The 21962-nt window shown below is 44.2% G+C and overlaps 1 protein-coding gene across 1 annotated transcript; it reads right to left on the minus strand.

Moving 5' to 3' along the window:
• Positions 1 to 5032: 5032 nt before the first annotated feature.
• Positions 5033 to 19825, minus strand: LOC135525702 (calmodulin-1). Its single transcript, XM_064953490.1, has 6 exons — positions 19718 to 19825; positions 13844 to 13874; positions 10218 to 10361; positions 7078 to 7184; positions 6741 to 6876; positions 5033 to 6203 (listed from the first exon to the last, which is right to left on the minus strand). Exons 1-6 carry the CDS (start codon positions 19718 to 19720, stop codon positions 6175 to 6177), a joined length of 450 nt encoding a protein of 149 aa, XP_064809562.1. The 5' UTR covers positions 19721 to 19825; the 3' UTR covers positions 5033 to 6174.
• Between the last annotated feature and the right edge of the window lie 2137 nt (positions 19826 to 21962).

Genomic DNA, 21962 nt, shown 5'->3' on the forward strand with positions numbered 1-21962 from the left:
ATCTCACTACACCGGCTCTGACACTCGTCAGATGTGGCAGGGCTTGCAAACTATAACGGATTACAAAGGGAAACCCAGCAACGAGCTGGCCAGTGACTTGAGCCTACCAGATGAGCTAAATGCCTTCTATTCTCATTTCGAGGCAAGCAACACTGAACAATGTATACGAGCACCAACTGTTCCGGATGACTGTGTGATCACGCTCTCCGTAGCCGATGTGAGTAAGACCGTTAAACAGGTTAAAATTCACAAGGCCGCAGGGCCAGACGGATTACCAGGACGTGTACTCAGAGCATGCGCTAACCAGCTGGCAAGTGTCTTCACTGATATTTTCAACTTCTGCCTGACCCAGTCTGTAATATCTACATGTTTCAAGCAGACTAGCAAAGTCTCTGTGCCCAAGAACTCCATGGTAACATGTCTAAATGACTATCACCCCGTAGCACTCACATCTGTAGCCATGAAATGCTATGAAAGGCTGGTCATGGCTCACATCAACACCATCATCACAGACCAACTCCAATTCGCATACTGACCGAACAGATCCACAGATGATGCAATCTCTATTTCACTCCACACTGCCCTTTTGCACTTGAACAAAAGGAACACCTATGTGAGAATGCTGTTCATTCCTCTGCAACTGGATCCTGGACTTCCTGACAGGACACTCCCAGATGTGTGGGTAGGCAACAACACATCTGCCACACTGACCCTGAACACCGGGGCCCTCTGGAGTGTGTGCTTAGTCCCCTCTTGTGCTCCCTGTTCACCCACGACTGCATGGCCAAGCACGACTCCAACACCATCATTAAGTTTCCCAACGACGCAATGGTGGTTGGCCTGATCACTGACGACGAGGCTGCCTACAGGGAGGAAGTCAGAGCTCTGGCAGTGTGGTGCCCGGACAACAACCTCTTGCTCAAAGTCAGCAAGACAAAGGAGCTGATCGTGGACTACAGGAAACGGAGGGCAGAGCACATCCCCATTCACATCAACGGGGCTGTAGTGGATCGGGTCGGGAGCTTCAAGTTCTTCAGTGTCCACACCACTAAGGATCTATCATGGTCCAAAGACTCCCAGGAGGCTGAAAAGATTTGGCTTGGGCCCTCAGATCCTCAAAAAGTTCTACAGCTGCACCATTGAGAGCATCTTGACTGGCTGCATCAAAACTTGGTATGGCAACTACTTGGCATCCATACATCACTGGGGCTGAGCTCCCTGCCACCCAGGACCTTCATACCAGGCGGTGTCAGAGGAAGGCCCTAAAACTTGTCAGAGACTCCAGCCACCCAAGTCATAGACTGTTATCTCTGCTACCACATGGCAAGAAGTACAGATGCAACAAGTCTGGAACCAACAGGACCCTGATCAGCTTCTACTCCCAAGCCAAAAGACTGCTAAATAGCAAAATAGTTAACCAAATAGCTACCCAGACTATCTGCATTGACCCTGCATTGGTACTTTTTTGATTCATCACATATGCAGCTATTGTTTACGTTCTGTCACTTTATTATACATGTCTACCTCAATTACCTTTGACCCCTGCACATCGACTCGCTACTGTTATCCCTTGCATATAGCAATAGTTCTAGTTACTCATTGTGTATTTATTATTACTTTTATTAAGTGTTTTACTTTTGTATTATTTCTCTATTTTCTTTCTCTCTGCATTGTTGGGAAGGGCCCATAAGTAAGCATTCCACTTAGTTCACACCTGTTGTTTACGAAGCATGTGACAAACACATTTTATTTTATTTGAAAATAAACCCTCCTACCACAAGCACTCATACACACTGCATATACAGTATAGGCCTAGTCTATATACTGTATGTATCGTCATTAGCAGAATTGGCAAGGTGTCAAGCAACAGAGAGATGGTTATTCAATCCTTCCCCCACCATGCACCATGCTCTTCCACTCCGCCGGACACCAACACACAGCGATCTTTACATAATGATTTAGCATGGGCCACTGCCTGCGCCTCGCCTCACATCCAGGAGAGAGGAGATAGAAAAGAGAACAACAGAGAGAGGGAGACATAGACAAAGAGAGAGAGCTTTAATTGTCCAGTGCGCTCCATCGGCTCGAATATGAGAGGGGTGTTAAGGGATCGCAACCTTCAATCATTTATGAATTAAATTGGCCCTCGAAGCACACTGTCACGTACGCACACACACAGAGTTCATTCAGGAGCCAATTGTATCAAGTGCCATATATTACAGCATTGTGGTGTTAGGGAGGGAAACAGTGACAGGGTCATTCACCCATAACCACAGAGGTGACACACCCAGGAGCTGCTTCTCAAATGGCACCTTATTCCCTTTATAGTGCGTTACTTTTCACCAGGGCTCTGGTAAACATTACTGATCTTTATAGGGATTAGGGTGCCATTTAAGTCACTGCCCAGGTCTTAGGGAGGTCTGGTCAACAATAGGCTTCCCTACCTCTACCAGGCCAGAACAAGAACTAAACCCTCTCAAGCATTTCATTTCTCTGACTACATCATTCACTATGTTTGGTGCCTATTTTTTTAAACAGAGCGCCACTGTCATTGTGGATGACGGTTTCATCTCCTTGGCTGGGTTAATGCAGGGGGGGGGGGGGTGTGAAAGGAAGGAGAGGCAGAAGGAGGCAAAGAGAGAGAGGGAAGCAGATGAGGGAGGCAGTAGTCCGTGAAGTCTCCTCCAGCGCTGAAAGCCAACTCGGGCGCATCTGATTGGTGCAATCACAGTCAGTCTCGGCTAGGCTCAGCTCCAGGTTCTGCTGTCTGCTGAGCATGCTGTCACCCAAGCACCATAGACTGGCTGGGGATAGGGGATGAGATGATGTGGGGGGTGGGATTGAGTTGGAAGATAGAAGTGGGAGGCCTACAGGTCCCGTGAAATGGGGCAGTTCCCTTCCTAGCTCCCAGTAAATTAAATGTCCCCTTTAGGTCCACCTTTGGGTCAAAACCTTGCACAAATAACTACGGGAGCATATCTGCTTGTCAGTTCTGAGTTCTTTCCCTGGGTTTGGTTTGTGAGTGCTAGTGTGCCTTAAAACAGGGAAGCTGAAATTATCAGTTGATACATACACACAGCGGGCAACGTGCATCTTGTCTGCCAGCGAGGCGTGGGCTGCTGGCACACCACGCTACGCTGAGCCTCTCTCCTCCCCTCTCTTCTTCCCACGCGCCTGTCACTGCGCTCTGTTCCCCACCACTCTACAGCACAGCTACAGTGAACACACGCACGGCAGAGAAATGCTCATCCATGGATGTCTACAGCTTCCCTTATTGGCCAACCGTGTGTAGCCATCTTGAAGCATTTGCAGCATGTTGAGGAATGATGACTGGGGTTTAGCATATTAAAACAAGTCCCATTTCATAAGCATCACTTCTGAAAAGGAGGAAGTCAAGTCGGTCTGACTCCACAACACTAGAAGCTGAAACACACCTCCCTACATCACTTCGAGGGGGTGGGGTGAGAAATCAATTGATGCTGTGGCTTTGTGAGCGGAGGGCCCTGCAGAACAGCAGATATTCTCCCGTCATCCCAGCATACGGTTGCTTGGCAACCCACGGTGGCTCTCGCTCTGTGAATGCAGACGTTCTCGACGACCAATCGCTCAGCTTGGGAGAGTCCTCATGAAACATAACACACATCACATTGAGTAACACGGTTCCCAAAAAAGATGTGTTGCTATGGTGATCCGAGTCTCTCTCTCTGCTGTAAGTGGTACCTAGAGTGTAGGCAGCAGTGGTCAGTAGAGAGGGTTGGCCGGGAAGGGAAGCATGCTCAGGATCGTTGGGTTGACTGGGAAGGGAAGCATGCTCCACTCAGGATCGTTGCTTTGAGGACAGCCATTAGTTTCAAGCTAACGTGTCACCAACTGGTCTAGGATGGAGGGGGATGAGGGGGTTCACACCAATCCATTCAGCCACTGTTAACTGCCTGGATAGTGATCTCCTTCTGGTATAACACGATGGGCTGTATATTTTTTTAATCTAAAATTAGATGCGTCATCAAATCATAGGCCTGGCAATTATCCGAATGGGGTAATTAAATGTCAGTGAAGAGGTAGGGTGAGGGTGTGCATTAATCCCAAATGGTTCAGCATTCTAAAGCACTGCATCTCAATGCTAGAGGAGTCACTACAGACCCTAGTTTGATGTCGGGCTGTATCACACCTGGCCATGATCAGGAGTTCCATAGGGCGGCGCACAAGTCGCCCAGCGTCGTCCGGGTTAGGGGAGGGTTTGGCAGTCATCGTAAAATAACAATTTGTTCTTAACGGACTTGCCTAGTTAAAAAGGTTCAATAAAAATAAATCCCTAAGGGTCTAAGTAAGATATACAAAAAATCTTCAGTTTAAGCAAGAGATGTTTTTTTTGTTGCATCTCAATCCACCGCATCTGCCCATGTCGGCCTTCCGCATCTGCAGTGGAAGGTGGCCGAGCGGTCCCACTGGACTCGTCTGAAGTCTGTAACGCTGATGTGCCAACTGTCCGTAGCATCCGAATCGCTTGGGCTACAAACTAATATCACCCCACTCAGTTTTGCTCTTCAACCCCCACAAGTGTCACAGGACTCACCTGGTAACCCATACAGAACAAATGGAATAATGGAGGTAGGTTTGTCCCAACCAAAATAAGGGTTAAATAGGTGTCCAAAAAATTGATTCCTGAGCTTTCTTAAAACGCCTAGATATAGGCCAGACACCTCAAAACCTTGATACATTTGACATTTAAGAATCTGTTATTCAATGCGTTTCTATGGGCTATAGTAGTAATGGCCAAATTCAATATTTTAGCTTTATATCAAAATGGGTCCTAAAATTCCAAATAGCTAAATGATCCCTGGTATGACAATCTTAAAACAATTCCATACATAGTTTAAGACTGAGGTTAATAAGTTAAAGGACAGAATCTTCAAGGAGAGACATTTGGGTTATCAAACCTGTCCTATTCTAATGTAATACAAGATCCCTCAGTGTCGCAACCAACAGATGTGCATGCACAAAGCACACAAAGGAAAGGGTGGGACAGTTAAGGTTAAGTTCATGGTATTTTATTGAAAAAAAAATTATAATCAAAGACTAGCATGTACAACTTGGAATGAAGGTAAACTGAACTCAAGATGAACAGTCTAGAGAAGACTCTGGCGTTGAAGACCCTATGATGCGCTTAAGGTCACTCAAAACCCACACGCAACCATGGTCAGAGTCGAGAAACAGAAGGTAGAAACATTGACGGTAAATCCGCATTCCCTTGCCAAAAAAAAACAAAGACTTCCCCTAGCAGGTAAAAAGATCTCCAGCCCACCTCCCACCCTTGAATCATACCCAAAGTTTCACGCACAACAAGGAAACAGAACTCCAAATATTCCCAACATGCCAAACATAGTTCTAAATGTATTTATTTTGTAAATGTTCATCATCTTAAAAATATTAATTTTTGTAATGAATTAAGCAAACTGCAAAAGGTCCCATTAATTCCATCTCTGTGTGAGTTTAGTACAGTGGAGGCTGCTGAGAGGAGGACGGCACATAATAATGGCTGGAATGGAGTGAATGGCATCAGACATGGAAACCATGCGTTTGAGCCATTTGATACCATTTCACACATCCCGGTCCAGCCATTATCACAAGCCCATCCTCCCCAATTAAGGTGCACCAACCTCCGGTGGTTTAGTAGGACTCCCCATCCCCATCTCGTGAGCTCGTCTCTCAATATAGACTGCACCAAAACCCACCAACGGTACCCATGGCACCGCTGTGGAATCAGAGTGAGCCCATTGGCCAGACTGCAGCACCAGTCTCAAGCTGCATGCATGAAGAACAGAAACAGAAAAATATATAAAATGGTCAGCCCAAACATTACCACTAGCAACTGGAACCAATAGGCAGTTCACCAAGTGCTTTCTTTAGTTGTTGACATTTTGTTTACAGGTATTATTTTATCTTATTACTGATGTCTAAACTCATCTTTGGGGACAGGACCACTAACCAGTACATGCAGATCATTTATTTTTGCTTAATTTTTGTAACTTATTTTATGTGGACAGATTTGTCATTTTTCAACATTCAGTTATGTTTTCTATACAGAAACAGTATGATTTTTGCAAGAGGTAAGTAAAACATGTGACTGATTTTTTTTTTGTCTTCTAAGGAGGCCAGGAGAAGGGTAGGAGAGCTTCATTTTGCTGTCATCATTTGTACAAATTCTGTGGACAAAAGAGCAAAGCAAAAACAAAATAGAAATGAGAACAAACAGAAACCAACCAACCACTGATCAAACCAGCAATTACACTTCACAGATCCAGACATAATTAAATAAAACATGTCCGTCACAGACAAATCAAGACATACAGATCATAAAACAAATTAAACTGTTATCGGTCATCGTCATAGTAGACTGGTTTACATAAGTCCAATATCCCATTACAGAGAGATGGCCCAATTATATAAGAAAGAACAGGGGGCTCCGGATGGTAGAAAGGGATGAGAGAAGAGGGGGATGAGAGTGGTAGAGTGTGAAGAGGGGGATCGGGCAGTACAAAGGGATGAGAGAAGAGGTGGATTGGAGCTGTAGAGAAGGGATGCGGGGAGCAGTAGAAACAAAAGACTGGCTCTACTGTACAGTAGCATGGTGAAGATGACTGAGTGGGTGACAGCTGTCCTGAATCAAGGCCCCCCATAGGGACACTGCTGAGAACTACTGTACACTCCCTCACAGCAGAACAACATTGTCCTCTTCTTACCTTCATAGTTGACCTGTCCGTCTCCGTCGATGTCGGCTTCTCTGATCATCTCATCGACCTCCTCGTCTGTTAACTTCTCTCCCAGGTTTGTCATGACATGACGGAGCTCTGCTGCACTAATGTAACCATTCCCATCCTATAGGGGAGACGATGTGAGGAGTGTGTGACCTCACAGTAAACACACCTGCCTTTACAAAGGGACTTTAACATACCAATGTAATTTATGTATGCAGTAAGAGCAACCATACAGGATATCACTGACCATATACTGCTTGACAAACAAAGGCAATGTATACATGAGGTGAATAAATAAATCAGTCACACAAACAATCCTTACCTTGTCGAATACCCGGAACGCCTCGCGAATCTCCTCCTCGCTGTCTGTGTCCTTCATTTTCCTGGCCATCATTGTAAGGAACTCTGGGAAGTCAATGGTTCCATTGCCTGGGAGATGGAGAGGAAGTGGAGAGAGAGAGAGGGTTTGGCTTGCTTTTTGTAGACCATTGGAAAGGGAGACCAGTAGAAGTGGATAGGCAGAATTGATAGTTACTTATCTGGGATTAAAACCCCAGTTGCAACAGGCCATGCGTTGTCTAGAGTGGGCTGTGTACGGTAGACCACGACAACAGTGTAATAGGAGGTACAGTCGAGGGATTTTTCTGGATAAAAAAAAAAGGGTGCTTAGGAAGGGTTTTTTATTGATCAAAAAGGGGCTTAGGTGGTGGGTGTGGCAGGGGGCATGCCAATGGGCACAGTCAGCGCGGCCAAATTTGAGAGAACATTTGAGGCCCCCCATCTTGGTAGTGTCGAGACATTTAGCCATGTTTAACCAAATTTCCTGCAATTCTATGCATTTTGCCATGGCTAATGCAGTGTTATTTTGCTCAAACAAAAATCAATACTTTAAATTAATTGGTTTTTGAAATTTTTCAAATTCTCACTGACTCTAGATTTTATTTTAGTGATTTACTTCTCCAAGGTTACATTATAAAAAACTATAAGTCCATTATCTTTTCTATATACTTTACATCTGGTTTTAGCCGTTTACATTGAAAACGTTTTTCTACCCTACATTGTTTTGACTTAAGCCCCAAAACAAAACAATTATGCCCAAGTATTTAAATATCTGAAAAACAGCTGAGGGCTGCTGGGATTTAAGTGTGTGATCATGTGTGATTCCTGGGGAAGACGGTTCTCCTGAGCACACAGCTGTCCCCTCCCCTGGTGGTACATGGCTGACATACAGTTCCCCAGTGAATCAATGCACAGCTGTTCTCCACTCTGCATGTCCCGAATGTGTGTGTGATATATATATATATACACACACACACGTGTGTGACTATTACACTATTACATATACAGGGCAGTAGGCTTGGGCGCTGTGTAAATACCCCAGTATGATTTTCAATATCATAAACAAAACCTAAAAAAAAAAAACCGATAATAATTTGAGTCGGGGGGGGAACTCCCTCGCCTTGCGGAAGCTGCGGGATGAGTGCGAAGCCACTGCTTATGCCTAAATTGTTTTGTGTGACCCCCCCCCAGAAAAATACCACCCCTTGTGTGCATTTCCAGAGTCTAGCTAAACTCTTTGGAGAAGAAACTCACTGATCATAATTAACCTGGATTAGTCAGGAGTGTGTGTGTGTGTGTAACCGAGATGTCTCCAGGTAAAGCCCTCAGCTGTTTAAGTGTGTGATCATGTGTGATTCCTGGGGAAGACTGTTCTCCTGAGCACACAGCTGTCCCCTCCCCTGGTGGGCCATTTTTTTTTACACCTTTATTTAACTAGGCAAGTCTGTTAAGAACAAATTCTTATTTTCAATGACGGCCTCGGAACAGTGGGTTAACTGCCTGTTCAGGGGCAGAACGACAGATTTGCACCTTGCAACCTTCCAGTTACTAGTCCAACGCTCTAACCACTAGGGCTGACATACAGTTCCCCAGTGAATCAACACACGTCTGTTCTCCATTCTGCATGTCCCTAGTGTGTGTGTGTGTCTGACTATTACATTACTTATATAGGGCCGTATAATGCACAGACTGGCGGTTTCACCTTCCTCAGTGTGTGAATAACTGGACTGCTACTGTTTGTGTGTAGGTAGGGTCTACCACAGCTGATGTGAACTATTTCCCTGGGCCCTCAGAGAATGTACAGCCCAGCAGAGCGGATTATGTCATGGATTTCACTAGGCCATTATTACCTACTGTGGTTAGTTAACTGGCATTGTTTCAGCCAGTCGCTCGGTCTGCCTGACCTAGATAGTGACAGTCAGAGAGAAGACATGGTGTTCAATGAGAACACCTCCAGTCCAAGCATTAACACAAGTTAGGACGTGGATGAACGCACCAAGAACTCTATCAATAACTGGTCAATAAGAATCACTACTCATCACCATCAGATTGACTTCCAGAAGGGAGATTAGTATAGAGAGCAATAGTAATGGTAACTTTTTGTATGCACCAACTCCACCATGTTTCATTGGATAAAACGTATGGGAAAGTTTAGTTTTTGGATACACTGCGAAAATAAAGTGTGTGTTAAATCACAGGCTTAGAGAGCTTATACAATTTGATCAATGAGATAATCATCAGCTAACGTAACTTAGTGAATTATGAAAGATTTATGTAATAAAAAAAAAGCACATAAAAAGGTCTCATAATTCATTAAAGGTCAAGTTGACTGATTATCTCAGAACAAAATAAATAAGATCTAAGCCTGTGTTTACCTCAGACCTTATTTTCAGCGTTTATCCCAAAACCCTATTCTTTCACCATAGGAATGGCTGAACGAACTAGCGTTTATCCCAAAGCCCTATTCTTTCACCATAGGAATGGCTGAACGAACTAGCGTTTATCCCAAAGCCCTATTCTTTCACCATAGGAATGGCTGAACGAACCAGCGTTTATCCCAAAGCCCTATTCTTTCACCATAGGAATGGCTGAACGAACTAGCGTTTATCCCAAAGCCCTATTCTTTCACCATAGGAATGGCTGAACGAACCAGCGTTTATCCCAAAGCCCTATTCTTTCACCATAGGAATGGCTGAACGAACTAGCGTTTATCCCAAAGCCCTATTCTTTCACCACAGGAATGGCTGAACGAACCAGATGTTACGTTTTTTTTTAGGACTACATGCTGGTTAATTCTAGTGACTGAACCGACACACACAGCCCAAGGAAATAGAGTAGTACTTCTGCCACTCCTTACTTACATTCTCAGCTTCTCCAGAAATCCCAGTTAGAGGATTCTCACCCAATTCCAGGAATCCACCACCTAGGATTTCTGGAAAACCTGGAACTTTACAACCCTAGTTGGACACACTCCAGGGTGAAGTTTCCCCATAGCTACAGACTTAAGATCAGCTTCCCCTCACCCAATCCTAACCATTACAGGTGAAAATGATCAATTGAACCAAGATCAGCATCTGGGGCAACTTCACCCTATACTGTTGGACCCCAGCAGGCGGAACTCACCATCAGCATCGACCTCGTTGATCATGTCCTGCAGCTCAGCCTCTGTGGGGTTCTGTCCCAGCGACCTCATCACAGTGCCCAGCTCTTTGGTTGTGATGGTGCCATCGCCATCCTTATCGAACAAGGAGAATGCCTCCTTGAACTCTGCAGACAAGAAGATTTGTGTGTCCAAAATAAATACAAGGAAAAATATCACACCTGAGCTACAGTAAAAACTTGATTAGACAATTAGTCACCGACCCATAGCACTCATGTCTGCAGCCATTGAAGAGCTTTGAAAGGCTGGTCATTGCTCACATCAACATCATTATCCCAGAAACCCTAGACACTCAAATTTGCCTACCGCCCCAACAGATCCACAGATGATGCAATCTCTATTGCACTCCACACTGCCCTTTCCCACCTGGACAAAAGGAACACCTACATGAGAATGCTAGTCATTGACAACAGCTCAGCGTTCAACACCATAGTGCCCTCAAAGCACATCACTAATCTAAGGACCCTGGGACTAAACACCTCCCTCTGCTACTGGATCCTGGACTTCCTGTCGGGCCGCCCCCCCCGGTGGTAAGGGTAGGTAACAACACATCCGCCACCCTGATCCTCAACACAAGGATCCCTCAGGGGTGCGTGCTCAGTCCCCTCCTCTACTCCCTGTTCACTCATGACTGCACAGCCAGGCACGACTGCAACACCATCATTAAGTTTACCGATGACACAGTGGTAGGCCTGATCACCGACGAGACAGCTTATATGGAGGAGGTCAGAGACCTGGCCGTGTGGTGCCAGGACAAGAACCTCTCCCTCGACGTGATCAAGACAAAGGAGATGATTGTGGACTACAGGAAAAGGAGGACTGAGCACACCCCATTCTCATTGACGGAGCTGTAGTGGAGCAAGTTGAGAGCTCCAAGTTCCTTGGTGTCCACATCAACAAACTATCATGGTCCAAACACACAAAGACAGTCCCGAAGAGGGCACGACAAAGCCTATTCCCCTTCAGGAGACTGAAAAGACTTGGCATGAGTCCCCAGATCCTCAAAAGGTTCTACAGCTGCACCATCGAGAGCATCCTCACTGGTTACACCACTGCCTGGTATGGCAACTGCTTAGCCTCCGACCGCGAGGCACTACAGAGGGTAGTGGGTACGGCCCAGTACATCACTGGGGCCAAGCTTCCTGCCATCCAGGACCTCTATACCATGCGGTGTCAGAGGAAGGCCCTAAAAATTGTCAAAGACTCCAGCCACCCTAGTTCTCTCTGCTACCGCACAGCAAGTGGTATCAGAGCACCAAGTCTAGGTCCAAAAGACTTCTTAACAACCATAAGCCAACTAATCAAATGGCTACCCAGACTATTTGCATTGCCTGGCCCCCCTCTTATGCTGCTGCTACTCTGTTTATTATCTATGCAGTCACTTTAATGCTATGTACATATTATCTCAATTACCTTGACTAAATAGTGCCCCTGTACCTCCGGAATATAGCATCGCTATTGTTATTTTACTGCTGCTCTTTAATCATGTTACTTTACACTTATTTTTCTTAACTGCATTGTTGGTTAAGGGCTTGTAAGCAAGCATACCTGTTGTATTTTGGCACATGTGACCAATACATTTTGATGAGACTTATCTAACCTCTGAAAAAAAGGGTTCTTTGAGGTTGTACAGTGCATTCGGAAAGTATTCAGACCACTTCCTTTTTGCACATTTTGTTAGGTTACAGCCAGATTCTAAAATGGATGAAAGTTTTATTCCATCAATCTACACACAATACCCCATAATAACAAAGCAAAATCAGGATTTTAGACATTTTTTTCTATGGACATTGCATGGCTGTGAAATAAATTGTCTACACCTGTCAGCAACAGGTGTGGCTGAAATGGCCAAATCCACTAATTTGAAGGGCTGTCCACATTCTAGACAATTCTGTGCTTTCAACTTCATGGCAACAGTATGGGAAAGGCCCTTTCTCATTTCAGCATGACAATGCCCCCATGCACAAAGCAGGTCCATATAGAGATGGTTTGTCAAGATCAGTGTGAAAGAACTTGAGTGGCCTGCACAGAGCCTTGACCTCAACCCCACCTGATGAGCAGGTGTCCACATACTTTCAGTTACAAATAAGCAAATTATTTTTTACATTTATTAAAAAGTTAAGCAAAGTTGATGATTTCATTCAAATATATGAAGCTAAAGTCACATAACTAAAAGTTATTAGAATTTGAGCACCGTATGTAAGCTAGCCATCTAGCCAGACTGGAAAAAGCTAGGCTACTTGTATTAGTCACTTTACAAGCCAGCCAGCCAATGCTTACAAATAAACATTATGGAATATGCCAAATAGAGCTACAGACCTAGCCTGACATTGCAATTAGCTAAATGTTACATTATTTCAGTATGAAGTCAAATGAGGAGACTGTTTCATGAAGCCATTTGAAGACTGCTGCTAACCCTTGATTAATGCAGGTGATGGGCTGTGGGCTGACTGAGAAGAAGTCTGCATCTAAATGATTTATAATAAGTCTTGGTGATTCAATAGCCTAGTTAATCATGACTTAATACACCATGTTTTGCTCTTCTGCTGCTGCTGACAACTGCATGTCAATTGTTCTTCTAATCTACATTAGAAAAATGATATGTCTGCAGAGCATTTTGTCTCAATTTTGGTAGATTAACTCATGTTTTGCTACTTTTTTCTTCTTCCCAGCACATATTGTGCTGTTCAATAAATGAGTCAGCTAGAGTTGGTACCAAGACTGACGTGGGCAATCGTTCAAACAAAGAGACGCCTCCCTGGCTACCAGTGCATATTTCTAAAGTATGTTTGCATATAATAACAAAATCTCAATTATGCTGGTCTTTTGTCCATTATTAAATTGTTTATTATATTCTTAGCTAAAATTAATACTATTTATAAGTAGTAGCCATAATTCATAAATTTCACCATACAGGGTTCTGTATTCCAATTTTGGTTCAGTCAAGAAGAACCCGTCGGGTTCCATGTATATACACTTTTAGGGGATCCATAGATAAAAAAAACAACAAAAAAAACAACCCTTTTTGGTTCTACAAGGATTTTTTTTCTTCTTCTAAGAGTGTAGGCTACTTAAGTTAAGGTTTCAACCAGTAATCACACCTAAGCATGACCTCCTGGGCTATGGAAAGACTTGAAAAGATTAGATTTGTTAATTGTAAAGGTGAGAGGATAAAAGTCGTCAACAACAGGTATGTCTGCTAGGTCTCTGTCTGCCATTGGTGAGGTATTTGCCCATTATTAGGGCCATAGAAAATCTGCGTTGAGAACGCGGCTGGAATCACGAAATCTAGACATTAAAACGCAATTCAACAATGTATTCAACTTGGTAGGAAATTAACTAAATGTATTGAACGTATTACCATACGACATGAACAAAATGCATAAGTGATTTGTATATTCCTTCAACCTGTTGAAGAGGCAACAGCACAGGAATGTCCCTCTGTGTGCGTGTTGGTCCACCACTTTGTGTAGCCAGTAGTGATGATGCTAATGTCATGTTTTCATCAGTGGTCAGGAGCTAGCAGACATGCCTCACTCACATTAAATATTCATTCAGAGCTCAAATGTGTGTGTGCTGAACTGCTTACCGGCAATCTGCTCCTCTGTTAGTTGGTCAGCCTGAGGACAGAGAGGGAAAAAGAAGAAGATCAATGGCATTGTATTTTGGCTAACTCTGACTCTGAACACAAGCAGCACTACAGAAAACTGCCCAATTTCCTCCCTTTCCATCCTAGCCCACCTCTGAGCAGCAGATATTAGCCAGTGATCTCTGAGCAAGAGATCAGATGTTATGTAGCCAAGGTAACGATCCAGCTAAGGCAGAGCAGCGAATACAGTAACCTGGTGGAGAAGACACCCTGTCTGTCTGTGCTGTTAAGTTACAATGCCACGGAGGAGAGGCCAGGCCAATCATTTCACAGCAGTTTAACATGCATGTTGATTGGTTCCTCTGCCCACCCCTAGAAAATGACCAAGGAGGTCCATGGACAATACTTTATGCCGATAATAAATACAATTTTTACAATAACCTTTTCCAGAGAACCATTTATGCAATAACAAATAAATTATAAACAAATGCAAAACAATGCATTTGACTTTATTTAAAAAAAGTTAATGGTCATCTGTTTAAAATGGTCAATCTCTTGATAAACTGAGTAAATCAAGATAGGTCAGGTGAAGTCATTAAATGGGAGTGTATGCATGCATGGAGTTATTGAGCTTGTTTTGGCTGATTCCATTGGTCTTTGGGGCTACACATGACACACAATCTGATTCCCTTTCATTTGGGTCCATGTTAGGCCTACTGAACATTATACCCTGATGAAGACAGCTTGTCGGTTGAAACGTTGGTTATTAAATGATTGCTTCTGAGCTCCTAGAGTGTGCGGCTCTCCTTTTCTTTTTCAAGTGTCCTACTCCGCTAGCCAGCACCTCACCTAAACAGGTGTGATTTGTTTCGCCTCCAGATAGGCCTACTTGCAGGAATTTTATGAGAGAACAGTGCGTTCGCGCTATAATGGGGAAATCGTCCGTGCCGATATTATCGGTTGTTCTCTACGAGTCATCACACAGTGGATCTCAGCAACACGGCTCATCTGCTGACGAGATATGAATACAATGATCACATTGGGATGAAACGCCTCCCTCTACGGAGGTATGCAGGACACATTTCCCACTTTAAATTTAATATATGCCTACAGTAAAACACACACAAGGCATGGGGACAGTAAAGACAGTGGTGGTCACATTTAGAGAACACTTCACACCCAACCAGCCATGTTCCCCACAAAATCTGCTCTCACTCTACACATCTACTAAAGAGAACCGTCCAAAATTAGAGCCTGTTCTACTATCTCCATTCCCACCACCACTCATACAGTAACCGGAGCACACCACAGCAGCTACCCCATCAGATCACTCATACAGTAACCGGAGCACACCACAGCAGCTACCCCATCAGATCACTCATACAGTAACCGGAGCACACCACAGCAGCTACCCCATCAGATCACTCATACAGTAACCGGAGCACACCACAGCAGCTACCCCATCAGATCACTCATACAGTATTCAACCAATTTCAGCTTCCCCATCACTCAGAGAAGGCATAGAGCGTTGGGACCTGAAACTCGTCAAAATGCAGGTCGGTCAGGTCGGCTACCAGCCTCTTTGCCTTAGGCTGGTCCTGCCAGGTATCTGCTATCCTCGTTTCTGGCTTGCAGTCCAGAAGTAGATGACCCTTCTTGGGCTTCCCATTGAACCCCCCGGCCTTGGAGGGGATGACATCCATGGCCCCTGGCACCATCACCAGCCCCTCGGCCAGGCACTCCGCACGTTTGGTGTTTATGTTGCCCTGGCGTCTGATGTCCCCCAGCTCGGTCTTGGTGATCTGCAAGCCATTCTTCATGTCCTGTACCTCTTTGACCACGCTATCGATGTGACTATTGGTAGAGTCCACCAGCATCTGCAGGAAGGACTTGTAGTTCCTCTCCTGCTGCTCAATCAACTCTTTATAGAAGAACTGCTGCTGGTCTAGAAGCTCATATAACATGGACAGAGAAACCAGGTCATCGTCCTGGTAGCAGGGTGCCTTCTTGGGCAACATGGTTCTCCTCGGGCTCCTCAGCCTGCCTGTCTGGATGACTGGAGCTGTGCAGGTCAGGTCTCTGGCTGCTAGCCGTGGGGAGCTGTGTCAAGTCTCGGGGAGTGGTGCTCAGCTGGCTGAACTACGCACCAGACCGAGAGGAGGACTAGACTGATAAAGAAGCAGGGTTTACCTGACCTGAAGCCTGAGGTACTGTGGCAGTGATGGAGTGATGTGACTGACTGGCTACCTCCCCTGTACTGTAGCGGCAGCATAACATTGGGGCTGCTGTCTGTATTGGATATCTTTGGGAATCCTAACGTACACATGGGACGTTTCAACAGAAGCACTGGGGTTAATGTATCGTGTTTTGCTTTTCGCCACCCAGCCGACCACAATCCGGACTGTCAGCGCAGTGATACAGTTACAAAAACCAACGAGGGGGTCTGAAGGATAATTTCCGTGATTAGAGCCTGGTCACATGATGCTTAGGGTCCCCTGCCAGGCTAGCTGGACAGACGACAGAGCCACAGCATCCAGGGTCAGAGAGGCTAGATGCTTAAGCTGACCGCTGTCTGCCACACAAGATGAACCCATCCGCCGCATCCCCCCTTTGTTGTTGAAGAAAATCCTAGTGGAAACACTGTACCTCACTGTGATACATAGGCTTTAATTTAGGGCTAGACTATACAATGGCTTTGTTTCTCTGAACCATCCTTAGGCCCTTAGCCTCTTTCTCTCTCCCTGAACCTGTAGGCCTTTTTTACTTTTGGCATTATCAGATTGTCTTTGCTTGCATGTTTGTTTCTCTGGTGTTACCTACACCCCTCTCTGTTTGTACACTCTTTCCCAGTCCTGTACTGTCCTTTTTTCTTGTCCATGGCTCCCTCTGTCTCTCTCCCTCTGTTGGGTTCCTTGAGCATTGGCAGCAGCAGCATTCTCTGGCAGTGTGCCCAGAAGGGAGGTCCTCCTCCTGCTCCTCACCCTACTGGATCCTCAGGGCCAGCCCACTGTAACCCCAGCCTATAGCATGAAACACTGCTGAACCCCAGCCAGGACCTCCCGCTCTCTGGCCCCTCGGGCAGGGAACGAGACCCCAACACACATGGCTGCCAGAAATCTGGCCTGGATTTGCAAGAAATGCACAACCTAGGTATGAGAGAGCACTGCTTGCTGCCATAGCTGCAGCTATCCGATCCTTGCCCAGAGACCTAAAAACACCATAGCTGCAGATATACTATCCTGGCCCAGAGACCTAAAAACACCATAGCTGCAGCCATCCTATCCTTTCCCAGAGACCTAAAAACACCATAGCTGCAGCCATCCTATCCTGGCCCAGAGACCTCAAAACACCATAGCTGCTGATATACTATCCTGGCCCAGAGACCTAAAAACACCATAGCTGCAGATCTACTATCCTGGCCCAGAGACCTAAAAACACCATAGCTGCAGATATACTATCCTGGCCCAGAGACCTAAAAACACCATAGCTGCAGCCATCCTATCCTGGCCCAGAGACCTAAAAACACCATAGCTGCTGATATACTATCCTGGCCCAGAGACCTAAAAACACCATGGCATAGCCACTTTCATATCACATTGACAAGTGGTCCCTGAGGGCCATGTGGTGGTGGTAGTGTAGTGACACACAGAAGATTGGGAGTGAGGGCTTCCTGTCACTGCTATGTCCCATCTGTGTCTGTCTGCTCACATGACTGGAGCTCCACTTTTATTTAAGTTTATTAGAACAGGGACAATGTACAACATCTCAGAAATGAGAAGTGATGTTTTGCACCAGACTCAAACATAGAGCTCCAGCAGAGGGATGGAGTTAATCAGACACTACCCCTACATATGAGCATGTAACAGCACGTGCAGTGATAGTGCCTAGTCATCGTCTATAGATTCATAGCCTCCACCAAACCTCGCTCATAAATCTCTTGCAGCAATATTCAGCACATCGACATCAATTGGTTATGCTGCTTATTGTTGAATTTGTAACTTATTGTTACAGAATGGTAGCCCTAGACAGAAGAGCACCCCCCCTGGCACTGCCAAGGCTGTCAGGCACCCTGCATTTAGGTTGTGGCCATTCCATGCCAGTAAAGCAAGAATAACAAGAATCCAATCAGACAGTGCAATGGCCTTTTCTACATGGAGTCACCACACTAACTCTGATAGAGCTGATCAGCTCAATACACTGGGGCTGTCTTCTAGCAAGTTCATTTCCTTGTTAGGGCACACAGCAGGATCCTGTGGCGTGACCAAAACATTTGAAAATGTGATTTGATTTAGAGCGGGGCAGGGTCAATGTCCCCACAACTACAGCAGAGAACCCACCCGTCTACTCAGGCATTACTACAGACGAGAGCAGGGGAGTGGAGTCGACAACCTTTTAGTACACGCCTTCACGGCACAGCAACACACATAAAAAGATTCCTTCTTACGATTGTCCACCACAACCAATCTAACATTCGAGCGAGGGCCGAAACAGTGGACACACGGATTCAGAGACTACAATCCATAGCTTTGTAATCCCCACATTGGTGGAGACAGTACTTCCATGCTTTTGGAGAAACAATGTGTGCATTGAGCACAAGAACATGACTTACTTTGAGAATCATGTTTTAAGCTTTTCTCCCGCTGCTATACAACCCAATCCCTCCCATGGAGACAGGCGATAGAAAAGTATCTTGGAGGTTGAACATGCTGTGACAATGGTAATTACTAACCGAAAAACAACATGATATATGGAACAATGTAGATCTGTGTATAAAAAAAGTGGTAAGACCAAGGCATAAATCAAACATGCACGGTCATGTCAGAGACAGTGCAGCTACAGTTATTCCAAGAGTACCATATCACTTTCGGCCTGACGAATATTATACAAGAATGTCACAGATGACATTTTGGATCAAATTGAAGCCATTGGTGTTTAGAAATCGTATAACAAGTCTATCAATTATTTGTAATTACCATAGAAAAAAAAGTGACTGACAGCATGTATCAAACTCCGTTAATATTGCAAAGACGTAGACTTTAATTCCATAGATGGAGTTTCTCCCTAATGTCTCCTGAGGCAGAAAGATAAATGAAACGATGCATTCTACATCATACAACAGTAATAGAACCTGAAAAAGACTGATCATAGTAAAAATGATACACGATCTGGTGAAATGCGGGTTCATAGTGGCCTAATACAAACGCAATATCTTGTCAAATTCCTAGAACATTGTATATAATTCTGAATTACAGTGATTTTATGGGGGCGGGTGTACGATAGGTACAGCGGTAGATCGTATGCACTGCTCCCTCGAACCGCACCAACAGATATGTTTTCGCTGCATTGAGAGGTCCGCTTGTGCATGTGGAAAATATAAAAATCTCAATGGTTGTTCAGCTTTATATCGATCATAAATTGGATAGCCCACATTCTATATTACACATATATTACAGAATCTATACATGTTCCATTACCGGATCAGTACACGGGTTTTGTTAACCATTAAAACCGTAAAATGCTACTGTTTCACGGGCGCATGGAGTCAGGTCTGGCTCGCTGACATGAAGAAATTGCCTCGATCATCAGACAAAAATATACTTTTGAGTTATCATCATAAATATCGCTCCATCAAAAACACAATCCGCAATGCATAGGAATTGTAGGAAGGATCGTATAATCAATAATGTAACACCCAAAAATCTGACAAGCTAGCGTCGACGCACGATCACTCCGACCGTCACTCAACGGTTCACGCGAATCTTCCTCTGCAGGAAAAGCATGCATTCATACAACAAGGAAACCTTACCATTGCTTGCTTAAATTATATTGAATTAAAAATAATATTTCCAACGCAGCACGTGATATAATACTCACCATATCTGTCGGCGCTGAATGTGTTAGTTTTCTAAAACTAGACTACGAGATTGACCAGTTCCCGGGACCTCTACTGATGGGTTGAAGGTGTGTATCTCTCGCGATCTCTGTCTATATAGCTTGGTGTATTCCTCCGCCGCTGAAAACCCTCCTCACTCACTTCCGCATTTTCCCACTGCAGGACAGGCAGCATGTATCCCTCCCTCCCCCCCTTCTCAGAAAACTTGCCTGACAGAGTTGTTATTTGTATTTTTTAAAAACCTTTATTTAACTACGCAAGTCAGTTAAGAACACATTCTTATTAACAATGACGGCCTACCAAAAGGCTTCCTGCGGGGAAGGGGGTGGGATTAAAATTTTAAAAAAATCTATTAAGTAGAAAAATAGGACAAAACACACATCAAGACAAGAGAAACAACACAACACTACACAAAGAGAGACCTAAGACAACAACATAGCATGACACATGACAACAACATGGTAGCAACACAAAACAAGGGACACACATTTTTGGGCACAGACAACAGCACAAAGGGAACAAAGGTAAAAACAACAATACATCACACAAAGCAGCCACAACTGTCAGTAAGTGTGTCCATGATTGAGACTTTGAATGAAGAGATTGAGGTAAAACTGTCCAGTTTGAGTGTTTTTTGCAGCTCGTTCCAGTCGCTAGCTGCAGTGAACTGAAAAGACGAGCGACCCAGAGATGTGTGTGCTTTGGGGACCTTTAACAGAATGTGACTGTCAGAACGGGTGTTGAATGTGGAGGATGAGGGCTGCAGTAGATATCTCAGATAGGGGGGAGTGAGGCCTAAGTGGGTTTTATTAATACACATCAACCAGTGGGTCTTGCGGTGGGTTCACAAAGATGGCCAGTTTACAGAGGAGTATAGAGTGTCATGATGTGTCCTACAAGGAGCATTGGTGGCCAATTTGATGGCCGAATGGTAAAGAACATCTAGCCGCTCGAGAGCACCCTTACCTGCCGGTCTATAAATGATGTCTCCGTAATCTAGCATGGGTAAAATGGCAATCTGAATCAGGGTTACTTCGACAGCTGGGGTGAAAGATGAGCGATTACAATAGAGGAAACCAAGTCTAGATTTTATTTCAGCTTGCAGCTTTGATATGTGCTGAGAGAAGGACAGTGTACAGTGCAGTGGCACAAAAACCTAAAGCCACACACATAGAACACAGACCAGTGACCAATTTGCCTTTGGCGGCAGGAAGCTTAGCGGTAAGAGCATTGGGTCAGTAACCAAAGGGTCACTAGTTTGAATCCCAGAGCTGACAATGTGAACAATCTGCCAAGGCACTTAACCCTAATTGCTCCAGGATAGCTGTTGATATACTCTCCAAGGGTGTCTCAGGGGAGTTGGGATATATACACAAAAAAAAAAATTCCAATTCACATATGCATATAATACTCACTTGTAGCCTACATATGTGAAATAGGACAAATATAAGCACTCACCAAATGTGTTTATTTATTATTTCATACAGACAGTATCTGACACTTACTGGTACAAGTACTCCTACTCATATATTAATACATTTGGATTTGACCAGCCATTCCTTGAGTTATTGTTGCATTGTAGATAAGCAACACCAGACAGAGTATTAAAAAGAAAAAGTGCACATAAGATGTTGTTGGTAGAATAGCTGGCATTCCATCATCACTTCATGATAATTAAAGCTATGAAATGTGCATTACATTATTACTTTATTACTTTACTTATTACAAAATAGGCCTATGGTGATAATCAGACAATAAGAGATTCATTTAGGCTAGCCTAATTGTCATATTGAATTAATATTCATTACCCAATATCAGTCATTGACAAAATGACAAATAATGTAGTTTTATAGTTGGCCTGTTTGGCTATAAAACTGATGAAAATTACATATTTATTTCCAATGTTTTTGCAAACTCAGAATCAACTTGTTTTCAGCATTTGTCATGAAATCCAAAATATATAATTTCTTCTAAAAATGAAATTACAAGGAGCATGACTTCAGGGGATCACTATTCAATATCTATAGCCAATATTTTATCACTCTCAAATAAAGTGAACAGCATATATTCAGTTCATGCATTTGTAAATTGACCAGGGTATGAAAATAATTGCTAGGTTGATTATCCAAATTCTGCATGCTGTTTTGTGATTATAAAAAAAAATAAAACCTAATAAGGTATCATATTTACAACCAAAACAGTAAATACAAAAATCTGTAAATGATT

The sequence above is a fragment of the Oncorhynchus masou genome, chromosome 32 (assembly GCF_036934945.1).
Source record: "Oncorhynchus masou masou isolate Uvic2021 chromosome 32, UVic_Omas_1.1, whole genome shotgun sequence".
Lineage (NCBI taxonomy): Eukaryota > Metazoa > Chordata > Actinopteri > Salmoniformes > Salmonidae > Oncorhynchus > Oncorhynchus masou.